The sequence below is a fragment of the Balearica regulorum genome, chromosome 2, assembly GCF_011004875.1.
Source record: "Balearica regulorum gibbericeps isolate bBalReg1 chromosome 2, bBalReg1.pri, whole genome shotgun sequence".
NCBI classification, from domain to species: domain Eukaryota; kingdom Metazoa; phylum Chordata; class Aves; order Gruiformes; family Gruidae; genus Balearica; species Balearica regulorum.
The window spans coordinates 129,029,710-129,046,548 of NC_046185.1; the positions used below are offsets into that span (position 1 = coordinate 129,029,710).

At 36.7% G+C, this 16,839-nt stretch overlaps 1 protein-coding gene across 3 annotated transcripts in view; it reads left to right on the forward strand.

Annotated features, from left to right (window-relative positions):
* The window catches only part of TBC1D5 (TBC1 domain family member 5), a 322,332-nt gene that overhangs the window by 273,971 nt on the left and 31,522 nt on the right, over positions 1 to 16,839 (forward strand). For all 3 annotated transcript variants that reach the window (XM_075745858.1, XM_075745859.1, XM_075745860.1), the window contains one exon: positions 3,979 to 4,142. In XM_075745858.1, the coding sequence (XP_075601973.1) occupies positions 3,979 to 4,142 (164 nt within the window). The remainder of the gene's footprint in view (positions 1 to 3,978; positions 4,143 to 16,839) is intronic.

A 16,839-nucleotide genomic window follows, 5' to 3' on the forward strand; every position in this document is an offset into this window, starting at 1 on the left:
AAATCTCTGCATTGGTGCTACAGTGTTATTTCCAAAGTTACGTGAGGGTTGTTAACGCCTCAGAAATCAGTGCACACATCATACATCTGAAAGGCTTCAAAAGCATCATGGTGACTTCCGTTAACTGTTCTTGCAGCAGCTTCACTAAACTTCTGTGTTATGAAAATGATAGATGGCTTTTTTGTTACGTTAAGGAAACCATTTATGATTGGTGTGACTTGTCTTTCAGCTTTCTTCCTATTTACAATTGTAAAACTGATGACTCCTCTGGAAATAATTGGAAAAGCCTATTACAATCCAAGAACTCTGCTTTATGACTTGCAACACACTGTAATTATTCATAAGTGCTATTCTTTCTGTCTTGCTTAATTCTTAATCACATCACCAAATAGTCCATGTCACAGTGCTGTTCACAGGGTTGGAATCAGAATAAAAATTTAGTGTTTCCTGATGGTAATTTTCTCAGATGTGCTTATTCATGCAGAAGGATCAGGTTCATCCTAAGATTTCTTCTTACCTGAGTATAAAACATACAGAAATGATATTTTTATCACTTCTGTTTTACTGCATCTCTATCTTAGTTCCATTGTATCTCGTATTGTTCTTATTTTTCATCTTCATTATAATTTATAATCCATAAGAACCAGGTTAGTCAAGCTCTTGGTGTTATTTGAGAAAATTCCCTTTTAGGATAGTTGTATTGTTCTGTCCACAAAATCCCAGCTATACTTATTTCTTTTCTTGTTCGGTTATGCTAGTTGCATATTCCATTCCTCTGAACTATGATCCATCTTTTGAAGTGTAGCTGTTTAGTAAGCAAAGCGGTGGCCATAAGGATATTTCTTTGTCTTTTTAATTTCCTATTATATTTTTGACTTTTTTTTTCCCTTAGAGCTGAAAGACAGAATATAGAAAAAAAAAATCCTTACAATCATTTTTCTATCATTTTACCAAGCTGTACTATTTCATGTGCATAGGTTTCTCAAATATATTTAAAGTGTCCCTCTCTCAATGTTATCTATGAAATTTCACCACATGATCTGCTTATTTGCAGGTGAAGTGGTTTCAGCACAGGCCATACAGTGGAGGAGTATGTGAGAAACATACATTGCTCCTTGTTTAACTTTTTTTTTTTTAATCTTGATCCTATGTGGAAGATATTTTCTTATTACTCGGATGGGAAAGAGAGCCCATTGACTCTGATTTATACATAATAAAATATTTTTTTGTTGTACTTTGTCCACCAAATAGATTTTTTTATGTTTAGCATTTATATTGGCTGCTGTGGCTTGGCTGTGTGAATTTCTTTTGGAAATGCTTTATTTGCTAAAATACATAATTTCATCTGTTCCAAAACTATTTTAAGTTTTACCTACTGTAAACCTACCAAACTTCCATTGTAAATTGCCACTATGAAACACATGAAAAATCTCCTTCTTACATAAAGGCAACTGTCAGGATAATGGTGTTGCCAAGTGACATGATTTTATCCTAAAATTAGAAATCTTCTAAAAACTTGCAAGTGACTGAATTATTTCTGCTGTTTGCTGTGCAGTGTTTTCTCCTTTTCCATCTTTAGAATTATTTACAGAATTGGAGATTCATGTTCACCTGATTAGTGCATATCCCACTTCTTTATAAAATGTGAAGGCAAAAGTTAAGTCAGATCTACAGCCTCCGTCTCTTGCACTTTAAGGAAGCTGTTCAGACTAAGTGGTAGGTGGTGAGTGACTAGAGGAGGGCTGGGAAGAAATGGAAAACTGTGGTTGAATGAAGTTGGTGGGAAGGAAAGAATTTATAAAGGAAAAAGTTGGAATAAGGAAGTTGCAGAAGGAGAAGAGGCAATGTGGAGGGGTCTGAAGAAGAGGAGGAGGTAGACAGAGGAAGGACTGTGAGAAGCAGGACATAAAATGTAGGAGGGTCATGGGAGAGAAGAGCAAAATCAGGCAGGAGAGAATGAAGGAGAAGGTGGGAAGCAGTTTATATGCCAATTTTCTTCCAGAAAACATTGAGAATATTAAACTCACATCCTTTCTTGAGTTTTGTCCTTTTTGGTCTGTTTTGTCACACGTGATGTTTTATTCTTTGCTTGTTCAATCTCTTTGCATTTAACAGTCTTCTTGCAGAGAGGACATTTTCATTTATTCCTTTAAGAAAATGTGAATTGCTGGTTTCATGTGGCTGCGGCTGTGCACTATATACTGGCATAGGTCAAACACTGTGGAGAACTTGGCTCGAGCTTTGTCTCCACCCGGCAGGTGGCCAAGCACAGCACCGCTGACTTCCACACCACTTCAAGGACAGTTACCGTTCCACATGTTAAATGACTGAATTAAATTAAGATGTTTCTATATCAGTAGGTTTTGGTAGTTGTTTCCTTTTGTTTAAAATGTTTGGTCTCAACAGAGCTGGTCTCCTTTTCTATCTAAATCTGAATTTCTTTCTGTGTTTTCTACAGCCTTTTCTGCCTCTGTTTTCTTTCATTTCTTTGTCTTTTAGTTTTCTTTTATTTCTCTAGAAACCTGTATCATGGGGGAAGACTGCAGTGCATAATGAAAGGGAGACTAACCAATTCTGGAAGATGAGTTAGTTCTGTATTTTCAGAGTTGGTAGTGCGTCCACAGTGACAAAACACTAAATACATTGTAAGGTCTGTGCAATAATATGTGGCATATCTAGGACTATAACTGGCATAGAGGGTGGGAGCAGCTCAGAGCAAAGAAGGGTGAACCACTGGCGTCTGCGAGGGAGGTGGTTTCAAATTCAATCACAGCCTGGCAAAGGAGATGCAGCTGCACCTGTGACATCTGAGTGATTTAGTTTCAGAGGATCGTTCTTGATGCTATAGGTGGTAGCATGAAAAGCACATCAAAAACAAAGGAAAGGAACAAGAACATAAACAGAGTCATCAGAATAGCCGACAAAACAAGAAAAAAGAAGAATTCCAGAACTTCAATTTTATGTGGTATTTTACTTTTCAGAATGGAAAATTCTAGAATTGCATCGTTCACACTGGGTTGACTTCCTCATAAACCTAACTGAAAGGTTTTTTTAAAACTAGCAACTGTCCTAATGCAACATTTTCTTAATGAAAGTTAATGAAATCTGACATATTAATTGTTTTTTCTTCTGGAGCTATTAAAAATAAAAATTCAAGTTAATTATTTCAACACTTTGTGGGCCTCAACTGAAACAAATGGTCCTTATCAAAGACTGCCTGACTGCATACCATGTCATGGTGAAACAGCCCAGGCTTCTACCCAGATGTCTTCGCTAAGACAGTGGACAAAACTAAATTCTTTTGGAAAGCTACATGAAATATCAATAAGTAAATACTGAGTAGACTTCATCAAAATGTCTGTTAGGTGGAGATGGCGTTAAAATGTGAAGCATGAGAACTTAAATTCTTTCCCAAACTTAGGTCTTCCTGTTTTAAGTCTACATATTGTCATCTAGATGTTCAATGTCCAACCCATTCTTGGAATCTGACGTTCTTGTTCTTAGCTTTCTTTGCCAAGTTTTGTAGTTTATTTGTTGAGAGAAGAAGGATTTCCTTTGCAGTGTGGATGACATCAGATTTTTTTTTTTTGTTATGAGATGGTATTTTTGCTCATTATGCCGTACAGGGAAGAGAAAGTCTTCAGTCTGTGGATATAATAAGAGTATGTATGCTGAGATGGTATTTATATATAGAGAGATATATATATTGTTTAGCATATATATATACACTATATATAGTGTGTTTGTGTATATATCTATATATACACTAGATTTTGTATTGTTCATACAAAAATTAAGTTCCATGTATGTTGGAATAGTCCTTCAATCTCACAGTGCATGCTGACACACTTCAACATTTCATTCTGTGTTGAACTGTTTGTGAATCTCAGTGAATGTCAATTAAGACAAGGAAATACTTACAGGGAAAAGAAACTGCCCATTGATTAATTCTTTTGTTACTTTATACTTGCTTTACAGGCCAAAGTTCAAAAAACATCAGCTCATCCCCAAGCATAGAGAGCTTGTCTGGAGGACGTGAATTTACAGGATCTCCACCACTGTCTGCGTCAAAAAAGGATTCCTTTTTCAGTACAATCTCCCGCTCCCGTTCCCAAAGCAAAACTATGAGCAGAAAAGAATCGGTAAGTTCTTTAACTTTTTAAGCTATTTTAATGTCACACTGCATTACTTGTTAGAGCCAGTCATTTCTCCCATTCATTAAGCACTTGCAGTTGAAAATGTTTCCCTAAGCATACATTAATGGCAAAAGCAGAAATAAGCTATTTCAACTGTTTCTGTTGAGTTACATCTCCATTGTGGCTTCTATCCCATAATCCCACCTGAAATGAAATAGTGAAAGAGCCTGTTGCCTCTGAGAAAGAGGAGGGAAGTCCTGTAAGTTTATTTGCTCTGTTAGACTTTTGGTGTAGTCTTGAAGTTAATAAACATTTCAGTGGGGAGCACAAATGCTCAGCAGATCCAAACATGTCCATCTGTTGTCCCTGAAATTCCTTAATACATCAGAGGTTTCCCAGTGTCTGTAGCATCTGTAGTCTGCAGTCACAGTTCTATTTCTTGCACAGCCCTGACCTGCCATTTGGCCACAAGATACTATTGTTTAAACAGATTGTTTTCATCTAAGAAAATTGGCTCTTATCATGGCTGTGTTCCAGAGAAATTCTCATCCCCTCAAAGATATTTTACGATCAGTACTTTGGTAAACCTCATATGCCATGGAGCAGGAGGATTCTTCTGTATTTTATATACACATTTCCCGTTGTCTTTCTGCTAGTTAGTAACCAGCTACATAGTAAATAGGAAAAGTTGTATTTTTTGGTAAGGTGAAGGCATAGTGGGTTTCTCCATTGCATTTTCACAAATGTATGTTCATAAAACTTCAATAAATAGGAATTGTAATAGCAATATTTCTGTATTACAGCATTCTTCAAGTGTTCGGAGGTAAATAGCGTGCAGAAGTTTAATCTGAACATCTCAGCATTTTTGTCTTTAAACAGCGGAATCTTTGTTAAGCCACATCATATTTTAAATTTGATATTTAGAATGTTCTAGTGAAATACACAACTTTGTTCAGGTTTTGTTCACTGAAAGAGAGAGTTTAATTCTTGTTCCACATGCTTTAATGTTGCCTAAGGAAAAGCTGTGTTTTGTGGTTAGTCAACAAGGAACTATAATTTTGGTTTCTGTCCATTTAAGACATACTGAATTGAATTTAAAACTAAAACAACAACTAAGTATCTCTCTACTTGTCCTCATGAGTTGAAGAAAAATAAAGATACCAGTATTGAATTTTTCTTTTTATGTGGTTTAACAAGATCTAAATCCAGCTTTCGTTTGCAACTATTGTTCAGACCAGAACTTGGGGTTTTCGCACTAGTAGAGTTTAAGACTAATTCCTCCGTAGTTCTTAATAGGAGACATAGAAGAGTTTTCCATTATAATATTCATACTTAATTAGAATCAATTAACATGTTTTTCAGGTAAATAATTTCCCAAATTTGTGATATTTTATTAATTTTTTTCAAGGATTTTGGACAAAAAAATATTCATTGGAATGGATTTGTAGTCCTTACGATAATTTTCAGTAGATTGATAATCACAGTAAACTCAGCGGAGCATATATTTTCAAAAGAATTCTTTGAACTGTGATATACACTTTATATTGTAGCATTTTATGATTAAACAGTTAGAAAAGGCTTTAGGCTACCAAAATCTATTTCCTTATGTTCAGTTTTTGACTGACCTTTAATATAAGGAAAAGGAATTTGTAGCAGCTCCGAGAGGAAAAGGTTTGTTTAAATCTGTTCTCTATTTCTCAAGACGATGTTTGGTTTTTGTTTTCCTGTAAATTTCATGATACCTGATTTTCCATGTAGAGAAGAAAACCCTAAAGAGTTCACCATGAGGTCCCAAAATAGTTGCATCAGAATACTCCAGTCTCATAGTTGCTTCACTTACAGCCATTTTCTGGAGGCAAAAAACAACTTGAAAACAATAGGTTCACATCTTTGTTTATAAAACTGAACTAGTTTACATGTTTGCATTTGTCTCTAATAATTATATAGATTATGTTATTAAGTATTGGGGAAGTTACCTTTGTCAGAAACATGGGCATGCATCAATCACTTTATAAAAAGATGCTTTTAAGATCAGTCGTTCTTGGTGTAACAGATGAAAGATAATCCTTTTCCCCTTCATCTTTGTAATTCTAATTAATGGCCTTCCCAAGCAAAGTGGAAATGGAATACATACATAAAAATACGTCCTTCAATATGGAGTAAAAAAAAAAAAGTGATTTTCACAGACCAGAGGACATTGCTATAACATTGCCATGGGATGAACAGGAATGTCATCATCATGGGTTGCTCTTGGAGTGCTGTGTCCAGTTCTGGGCTCCCCAGTTCAAGAAGGACAGGGAACTACTGGAGAGAGTCCAGTGGAGGGCTACGACGATGATGGGGGGACTGGAGCATCTCTTTTATGAGGGAAGGCTGAGAGAGCTGGGTCTGTTTAGCCTGGAGAGGAGAAGACAGAGGGGATCTCATCAATGCTTATAAATATCTAAAGGGTGGATGTCTAGAGGATGAGACCCGACTCTTCTCAGTGGTGCCCAGTGACAGGACAAGGGGCAACGGGCACAAACTGGAACACAGGAAGTTCCATCTGAACATGAGGAAAAACTTCTTCACTGTGAGGGTGACAGAGCACTGGAACAGGCTGCCCAGAGAGGTTGTGGAGTCTTCTTCTCTGGAGATACTCAAAACCCACCTGGACGCCATCCTGTGCAACCTGCTGTAGGTGATTCTGCTTTAGCATGGGGGTTGGACTAGATGATCTCCAGAGGTCCCTTCTGAACCCTACCAATCTGTGAATCTCTGAATTTGTGAATATAAACATTTTTAAAACTCATTTTAAAAAATGCAGGAGAAAGATGGTTTTGACTGAAAAGAAAGTTTTGATTTGGACAAACCGTATATTTTAATAAGTAAATTTCTGCATAAAAGATTTCAAGTTAAGAAATTTTCCATATTTGGAAAATACGTAAGTTAAAAAAGTCCCAAGAATTTAACATTTCTAAGGAAAATCTAGAGAAGTTTATTTTATTTACTAAAATAATTTACAAACATGGTCAATCACAATCTTAATTTCTTAGCAAAAAAATCCTGAACAAAAGTGTCATGCATCACATCATTGGTTTTGATTGCACAGACTTTTTAATTAAATCAAATTTGACAACATATGCTATTGTCCCCACAAGCAGGTAGAAACAACTGTTACTGTCTGTGATTTTACATAGCTAGTCTGACTGATTTGAAGTTAGTTATGAATACCCCTACAGGTTAGAAAATTAATGTATGCCATTATTTTCAATTAAATAGGCATCTGCTCTTCTGATTTAGGAATCTGATTTTAAGCATACAAACTTGACAATTTTGCTCAAGTAGAAGTGGCATACAAAAATCAAAGAGATAATAAAATAAGAACTAGACAACCACACAAAAAAAATCATGCTTGCAAAAATTCCTTTGAAGAAGAACATGCCTTTTGTGCATGGTACACATCTTGGAGAATTTTTTTGCTCCCATATATCTTTTCCCTGACTATTATTTTTAAAACCTCTGTAAAAGGTTTGAAGCAAAATACTTGTCAGTCCATACTTACCAGTGCCAAACATTTATTTGAAAATGCAAACGCTATGATGAATTGTCCTTTTTTAGTTAAGCGTCATAACATGTGCCCAGAATAAGTTAGCATCTGTGTACAACAGCCAATTCCTTGATCAGTATGTTGGATTTCTTAGGCGTAAAGTCAAAGACATGATGATTGTTCTCAGTCCCATTAAGTTAATGAACTTCAGTGCCTCAACGTTTAACTGCAATTAATAATGGAAGACGTTTATCTTCCTTATTCTGATGTGATAGGCCAATTCAGACACCTGAAAAAACCACAATTTATTTTGTACTTCAGTACTTGTCTAATTTCAGGGACAGATGAAAAGAATATTAAATCGGAGATGCTGCCAGGTCGTGTGAACAGAGTTCATAGAAAAACCTCTGATATCTTTTGGAAGTGTGATTCTTTTCTCCTTTGTCTACCTCAGGCTCCCCCAACATGCTGTGACACAAATGAAAGAGCTGAAAACAGCACAAGGCAAAATAAGCTGCCTTTTAAAGTTTTTTATTAGAAATACTTGCAAGTTTCATATAATTTAGTAAAGCAACAGCTGTATGCATGAGTGGCAGCTTTGAATCCTAATGCTCCTTATCTTTTTCGGAGTGATTCATTTCAGGGAAAAGAAACTGTACTGTGATAAAAACAGGAAGTTAATTGCTTAGAAAAAAAGATTAATAAATACCCAAGTGGCTCTGCAGTGCTTTTTCTGTCATGTTATGAGCAATAAACATGTATACAGAATAGATCTGTGGGGCCATTTGGAAGATTTTAAAAATGTCAGTGTAAACTGTTGTCTTTCTCTGGTGAAAGAGATTCAGATACGTGCAGCTGGATTATACTTGCCAGTAACTACTGCACAGAAGCAAATTAGGATGATATCATTCGAGAGAAGGCAGTGTAAGAACTTTTAAAATTATTGGGCAGCCCTTTAAAACTGTCAGGGAGAATTTAAAAAACAGCAAAATCATGAATCAATGAGACAATCACAACATTTACAAAAGGATCAAAGTAGCTTAGGAGCCAAGAAAAGTGATCATTCACTCCACAGCAATCATGTTACCAGCAGCACAGCAGGTACAGAAACTTGCTCTGTGCATCCTCCTTCCACACATTAATCACGAAGTTCATGTTTTAGTATCCCAGTGGCAAAGGAAAATACATCTGAGGATCCATGTTGCCAGTTTGAGCTGCCCTTTTTTTTCCTTTTCAGTGAAAATCTCATCCCTTCATCCTGCTCCTTTAGATAACACCACAAAATTACTGTCCATTTCTGTGAAGAGCTGAGAGACCTGTACTGAACTCTCAACAAAAAAAATGGGCATGGATGAGAAACATCTCTCTAAATCAAACTATTCTTTTGGTTGGGTTTGGGGGGTTTTTTTGAGCGGAAAGGGTTTCTGTGTCTGGGAGATTTTTTTCCCCACTGAAAAAAATTGTAGGTATGTGTTTAGAAGCTTGATTCTTATTTTTGTCTGTGTTTGGTTAACTCAAATCATTCCCTATAAAGACAACAAAACTTGTACTTCTGCTCTTGTAACCATGTAGTATAAATGGGGTATATTTACAGTCCCTTCATAATCACTATACTTAAGTTTTACCCTCCTTAAAGTCTGAACAATGTAATCAGAGATTCTAAAAACCCTAAATAATAAGATCCTGCTCTGGTCTCATCCTCAATCATGTTTGGAATCATATCAAAGGTCAAATACATCCAGCCTGAACAGAGAAGGGGGTTAGTGAAACTTCTTTGCAACTAATGCTTAAAAAAAATCTGAGTATGAGTTTAACAAAGGGGGACAGCCCTTCATAAAGGACTGCATGTATGTTGAACTGTGTGTATATTAACTTGCTTATTCAGGCAGCAAAATTAAGAAGCATAATTACATAAGCACATCACACCTAATCAACCATTTCAATAACATTCAGCCAAACACTTTAGTAATATAATATTGAAGCATGGAGCATGAACTTTATTGATTGCAGAATATCTATATATTAATCACACCATATCCATACTTACCACATTGTTTCAGAGAGCTCAAAAATCATAAAATGGTGGGGGGTTTTCCCCTGCTCCCATTTCTCTTACATTTGCCACAGTGGGCTTATGCAGTCTTAAAGGCCAGTTACGTGTGTACCAGATAGGCAGAAAGTCCGTCAGATGCGATACTGAAACATAATGGAGGAAATGGGATTCTCTTTTGCATATGTGTTTGTTTATAGCTATTTCCAAAATACTTACAGTCGTACCATCTAACATAATAGCTCAGTTTTATTATTTGTGAAGAAATACTCCAATATGATTAAGTCAACAATGTCAACAGCAGCACTGAGAGAAACCTTTTATCAGCATTTCTGTTCAAAGGCATAATTTCTATTTCCCTACAGCTCTTTCTGTTCTTATCTATTCCCTGACCGAGTGCACTACTACCAATTTTCTCAGTCGTTCAGTGCCTACCCATCCACAATCAGTTATGCAAAATATTTTGCATTCAAATCTTCCAGCTTTTCATGGGTTTTGTTTTTAAGTTGTCTCTCGGCAGCCCCATCGGGCAGTGCCAGCAGGCGGACTTGTGCAGGCAGCAGGTAGATCAGTCCTGCTTGTCTTGTGTCTGCTTGAAAAAGAGGTTTCTTTCCATCCCTACTTTATCTGTTTCCAGGCAAGAGCTTTCTCCATTATTCATGTTTATCCTTCTCCATCTTCCTGCTAAGCAGAGATTATCTGAGCATAGAAGTGGGATATTTTTAAGAGGAAAATACACCCAGGTTAGATGAAAACAAGTCCTGCTCTTGCTCCAGTAGCACAGTTGCTGGTTTCCAGCTCTGCGACAGTGAGGCTGGTCCACCTGGAAGCTGTTCCAGTAATAGGTTGGACAGTGGGAGCTGCTTTGGAAAATATCCAGGCCCATGGTCCTTTGCCACCAACATCTCCGGGCAAGGTGGGACGTGACAGACTAAGCTGATTCCAACAGTGTGACACTGACAAATTGACTTTGAACCATTTAAGATGGAAATTCAACAGCAGGACCTGGTGTTTAGAAGCTGTGAACCAGAGTTTCAGCTATTTTCAAGATTTTAATTGAAATGAAATGGATCTGTCAAGGGGCTAGGGAGATCTTCTTGAGGCTCCATCTTTCACTTTCCTTCAAACATCACTATATGTAAATATTTTTAGCTTTAAGAGACAGTAAATCAAATAAATAGATAATTATTCTTCAACACAACAAATCAGATATTTTGCTTCAAAATCACCTATCTTCTTAGTACAAATTATAAATAAATACTGATGATAAATAAATATTTTTTACCTTGCTGTCCTCATCAAACTAGAGGGCAAGAAAGAGGAACAGAGAGTTATTCTAGTTTGGAAGAAGAGGAGAAATAGCTGACCATGAATACTTATTTCTTATATTTCAGAAAAGCTGCAGATACATAATGCAGTAAAGTACACATGTATATATATTTCACCCATCTTAGAATTTAAAAAAAGTAAGAAAAACATAATTTTTCTTGCATTTAGAAAGTGTGGGTCTCCTTGAACAATAACTCTAGAGTGTTAGAAATGTGAACATTGGAAGAGAGAGTTCCTGGGTCATTGGCTGTTCTGAAATGGAGTTATAATCCTTTCGGTTTTGTTGGGTTTTGTTTGCTGTCTTGTGGGGAGGGGTTAAGTACAGAAAGGCTGAAATTTTTATTTATTCATTTAATCCTTTACTAATAATCTGTTGGTTCTGTTTGCATGTGCATAGCTTGGGAAAGCATTGTGTGATGCCATCCCTTTCTGTGTTGCTACTGAAGGCACACAGAGGAAATCAGGACTGTACTAATGCCCAAAAATATGTGCCTTTGCAGGTGAATGCCTTCTAGCATTTTAATTTATTGGCAAAATTTTCTTGGTCTCATCCTAGCTGAACATTTTTATCTGTATTATAAAATTCCTATCTTGTTTTTGATACTTGTTTTCAATCAGAGCCCTCCAAACCAGGTAATTTAATAATTTTTTTTCAGGGTTGGTGCATAACCTAGTTTAGCTTGGCTCCCAGGACTCACAATGGATATTTTGTTGACCTTTCTTTCATCCTTCATTTTATGTTTTTATTTTTCTCAGTCCCATTCCCCTACCCCTTTCAGAGGGTTGTCACGGGCATATGTTCACTGAAGATTACACAGTGGCAGTTCTGTTGCAGGTTTTAAAATAAGTAATTATTCTTCTGAATTTACTTCTTTGAGCAGAAGAGGATGCATTGTTTCCTGAAGTATTTTAACTTTGACAGCACTGCATTTTGAACCTAGACTTCTAGGATTACTTTCTACCTAATTCATTTGTGCTTATTCTGATGTCCCCTGATGTATTTTGAGACATACAGTGCTACCAGAGAGCAAAATTGCTGTGCTGGAAAGCAACAGGTCAAAGTAATGATAAGGCAGAGGAGAAAAGAGAGAAAAAGAAAAGTATGCTTCCATAGGTTTTGTATTCCCTTTATCATTCTTTAAGGTGGATAACTACACCACCATTTCCTTTATTAATCTAACCTGTTTGTGCTTTAAGGGTTCCGATGTAGGGAAGTACTGAAATAAGTACGTAACTAGCAGCAAGTGTAAAGTCCTATTTGCCACTCAGCAACTATGCCTACTAGCACTGCACTGTGAAATTAAGAGAGTTTAAATAGAAGAGAAAAGCAAAGATGTTCCTACTTCAGCTACCTCATACCATCCTCAGTTTGTAGAAGCAGTCTGAGTTAAAATGGTGTAAAATAAAACCATGAGCAGGAGTTAAAACAGTATAAAATAAAAGCATGAATCAAGTTCACTGTGTATGCAGTCCAAAGGAACATAATATATGTTTGTAGGATTTATCTGAAAAAACTGTGCTTAAAATGTTAAACATTGATGAAAGTATATTCAAAATAATAAAAAAACTGGCAGTTGTGAAGAACACAAAACATGAGTAAGGTGTATTTGGAAATATATTAAGCATGGGGATATTTCAGCTAGCACAGGGACACAGAAATATTAGCAGGTAATGGTTCAGCACAGGAAATCAGTACATAACCTCTGCTTCTGCAGGAATTAATACCCGAAGGCAGTATCTGAACTTACCCTCCCAGGATAATATAGTAATATCTGAAATAATTCTAATTTGTGCAAACATTTCACAAATAGCAAAATTCTCCATGTAAAAGTGACAATATATATTCCATCTCTGACTCTGACATGCTTGGTGAACTTGCATCTAATCATTTCATAGCCCCTTCCATGGACACGAAACTTTCTTTGAACAACTGCGAAGCAAATGCCTTATGAAAACTCTCCGAAAAATTCCACCTTTCCATTGACAACAGTTTGGTTGCTAACATGCTGAAGCCATGTCTATAAGACTGACTAATATAGCCATATTGTTTCCATGTCCTCCCCATATGTGTGCCTGTAGCCATCTGTTGTCTCTTGGCTTACACTGTTGAGTCCTCCAGAGAAGCGGGTTTGCTTTTTTTTATGTTTGTACGGCACCCAGCACAGTGAGGGCTTCATCCTGATGAGGACCCATGAGTTATACAATTAAATAATTGATAAGTTAAACTAGTAAATTAAATAAATTTAAAATATGTTCTAAATTCCACTGTATGTAATTCAGTATTCAAAAACAGTGGTTTTTGGTTTAAATGTCAGCATATGCTGTAGATTATTCTGTAGCTGGCATAGATCATAAAAATATTACGGGGGTGTCAACCAACATTCACTTGTCAGGGGTTCAAGATTAAAAGGTTAAATCTTGTATTTAATTGATAGATTAAAACATGATAACTGAATAAATCCTCACAAAATAGAAACAGTAACCACTGCTTTTTACTCCAGGGAAATTTGCATGAAATGAAATGAGAAAGCAGTTTGTGCCACGCATCAGAATCCTGTTTGACATGTCAAATGCTACCAGTATCCAAAAGGTATACTCTGTGTATATTTTATGAATAAGCACTTGAGCACTGGTAAAAGCCTTAGCAAGTCCCTCGCTTCAAGATTTCCTTGTATCAATCTTATTTTTCCTATTATTTTCCTCTAAATGTTTTGATACTTCATCAGAATTATTTTCTAATTTGCCCTGCCAATTTGCCAAGAGCTCAGGGAATGTTTCCGTAGTGCTCTTACTATGAATACTGAAAGAACTGAAAATGTGACTGGGCTAATTAATATAGGAAAAGTCCAAAGGCTGTTACCAAAAAAAAAACCCCACCTCTAGTTTAAGACATCCCTACTCTGCAAATCTGCGTAGCCTGGGAGAGTAGTCTGGGCAGTACCGTTGCATGTTTATATCATGACAACTTCTTTCATTACACTTCACCCAACCCATCACTGACCAGCATCAGACAAGACACCAGGAAGACAGGGCTGTTCCTCCAACACAGTTCTGTCATTTTTTGTGTTATGTTTTTAATTGCAGCATTATTGCTTAAACACCTTGAATACCTTTAAATATTCTTCTCTTTGAAGGTAGTTTCTTTTCTGCTACACCTAACACTTGGTGGTGCTGCCAAGGTAGTTCATATTCAGAAGGATTCAGCTTTAAGATGAATGGAGTTTTGTCGTTCTGGGTGTTCATGAATGAAGTGCTTGGATGTGTATTGTTGTAAGCCTTTGACAACAGAGTTTACTCTTCCTTGAGATTCTACATGAGTAAAGCAGACAAAAATACAAGTTTTCTTTCATTTTCTGAACAGTAAGACTGAAAACTAAATCTTAGAGTGAAAGACGTTACAGTCCTGATGTTGTGCATTCGTATTCCTTGTTTTCTATCCCTTATACAAAAGTTTTCAGCTACATGTCATGTATTTGGGAGAAAACTTGTTTAAACTGATAAAAACAAGGTTGAGAAAGAGTAGCTTCTTCCAAAACTATATTTCTTCAGACCTTGGCTTGTGTAGGATGCTAAATTCCAGTGCCCTTACCCATGTCCGCAAACCTTATTGCAGCTTGTAAAGTGATGAGCTGTAAAAGGATAGGATTACAATGTCAAAACTGTAAAACTTTCTATAATCTGTTCTTGAAGGTGCTGACCACTTTCAGTTAGTCACAGCTATTTTTCTGAAACAGTAAAATTTGATGAAAAACGGGTTGTGGTAGAGGCAGCGCTGATCTCATTATGAGCTCAGGAGAGAAGGAAGGGTATAAAAAATTTATTTCCATAGCTGTCCTTTTAAAGGTGAGAAGATAAGTGAAAGGGAAGGTAATAAAAGGGAAGAGTGAGCTTTGGACAAATGGAGAGCACCAGAACAGTATAGAGTGGGGAAAAAATAGCAAAGGAATGGCAAATAATTAATCATAAAGAAATTAGTTTTCATGGCAAACAAAAAAGGGAAATATAACAATGTAAGCAAAGTTCTGGGTGTGGATAAGAAGAAAGATGAATATGAGAAACATAAGTGTAAGTCAAGTTTTTTACAAATTCGGTCTTGCCACAACAAGGAAAATAGTTGGAGATGTGTATATGGAGGAACTCAAACAGGGTCTTGCTTTGACTGGAGACATAAATACTGGCCTGCTTTATGTTGTTAGTGAAATGTAAATCAATGTGGCATCACAAATAATATACTTCCTTTTCATTCTCATGTTCAGTTCAAGATGATAGTGATTACCTGTAAGTCTCTACATCATCTGGAATGTTGAAGGTGTGAAGTTTTTTGAGGACCCTGGGACTAAATTTTCAGAAAGTATTATTAAGTTGTTTTTCCGCAAGACTGCATCATTAAATTTGCACATCCTAGTCTCCCATCTCTGATGCAGTGATTCCTTCATTTGATTTTCTGCTTGATTTGTGTTTCATCCTCATAATGCATCTCCCAATATTAGAAAATGTTGAGCTTATATGTTTTATAGGACATGTTGTTCAGTAAGTTGACATTGATTTTTTATTTGGATTAGTTATTTAAATGATTGATTTTTATTTTGTGGTCAACTGGTTAACCTTTGAGAGCTGTGGCTGAATGAGTTTGAATCACTGTTCATGTGTTTCTGGTACTGTGTGTGTCAGATCAGCTGAAAGGTCAGTTTCTCAAGGAAGCATAGACCATAATGTTTTTGTCTTGACTTACATTTGGCCTGTTCAAAGAATTTATAAGTCTCTGTTCATCATAAGAGACATCAAATCAGCAATGCTATTTGTACACAAAATAAAAATGGTGTCCAGGGTACTCACTGTCTCAGCACAGGGAAACACAAAAGTTGGGACTTAGAGAAAAGCGCAGTGAATACTGTATGGACGAGAACTAAGAGCATCTGCACAATACTGGCTATAAATCACTTGCTTCATTTATTACTGGTGAAGAATTTTACTTTAGAATACTGAAAAAAATTGTCCTTCTGAGGGACTTTGTGATTTTGTTACTTACCTTTACAAAATGTTAAAACATTTATAATTTGCAGAACAATTTTTAAAAGATACTGTGAAAAGATTAGTCTTAGAAATGTTGATTAGAAGTGACCTCTGCTCAAGCTGGTACTTGGAGCAGGACAGGCACCAACATTGGATCAGGTCAGTGACTTTGAATAGAAACTCTATCACTTCTATGAGTACCCTCTTCCAGTGCTGCACTGCTGTTCTAATGAAGAATATTTTCCTAATGGCCAGTTTGAACTTCCTGAGGGGCAATTTTTGGCCATGGTCCCTACTATATCATCTGCCACTGCTAGGAGGAGTTTGATTACATCGTCTTTGTAGCTCCATGGAGTTGCAGGCTCCCAGAAGATCCCCCCTAGCCTTCTCTTCACCAAAATAAACAAGCCCAGCTCCCTCAGCCTGTCCTCAAGACCTATAACTATCATAGTAGCCCTGCACTGGACCCTCTCCGGATTCTCAACATCCTTCTTGAACTGGAGGCCCAAGACTTTATTCAAGGTGAGGGCTCACAAGCACTGAGTAGAGATGGGTAATGACTTTCCTGGATCTGCTGACCACATTCCTCCTATACGCAGCCCAGTGCACTGTTTACATTATTCATGATGCACTTGGTTAGTTCATATTCGATTCAGCAGCCACTGTAGCCTCCAGATCATTTTCAGCAGGCCTGAAAAATAGCAAGTTCCTTCCTTGCCTGTACTGGTGCATTAGGTTTTTTTCTCCCCAGGTGCAGAATTTTGCACTTATTGAAGCTTCTA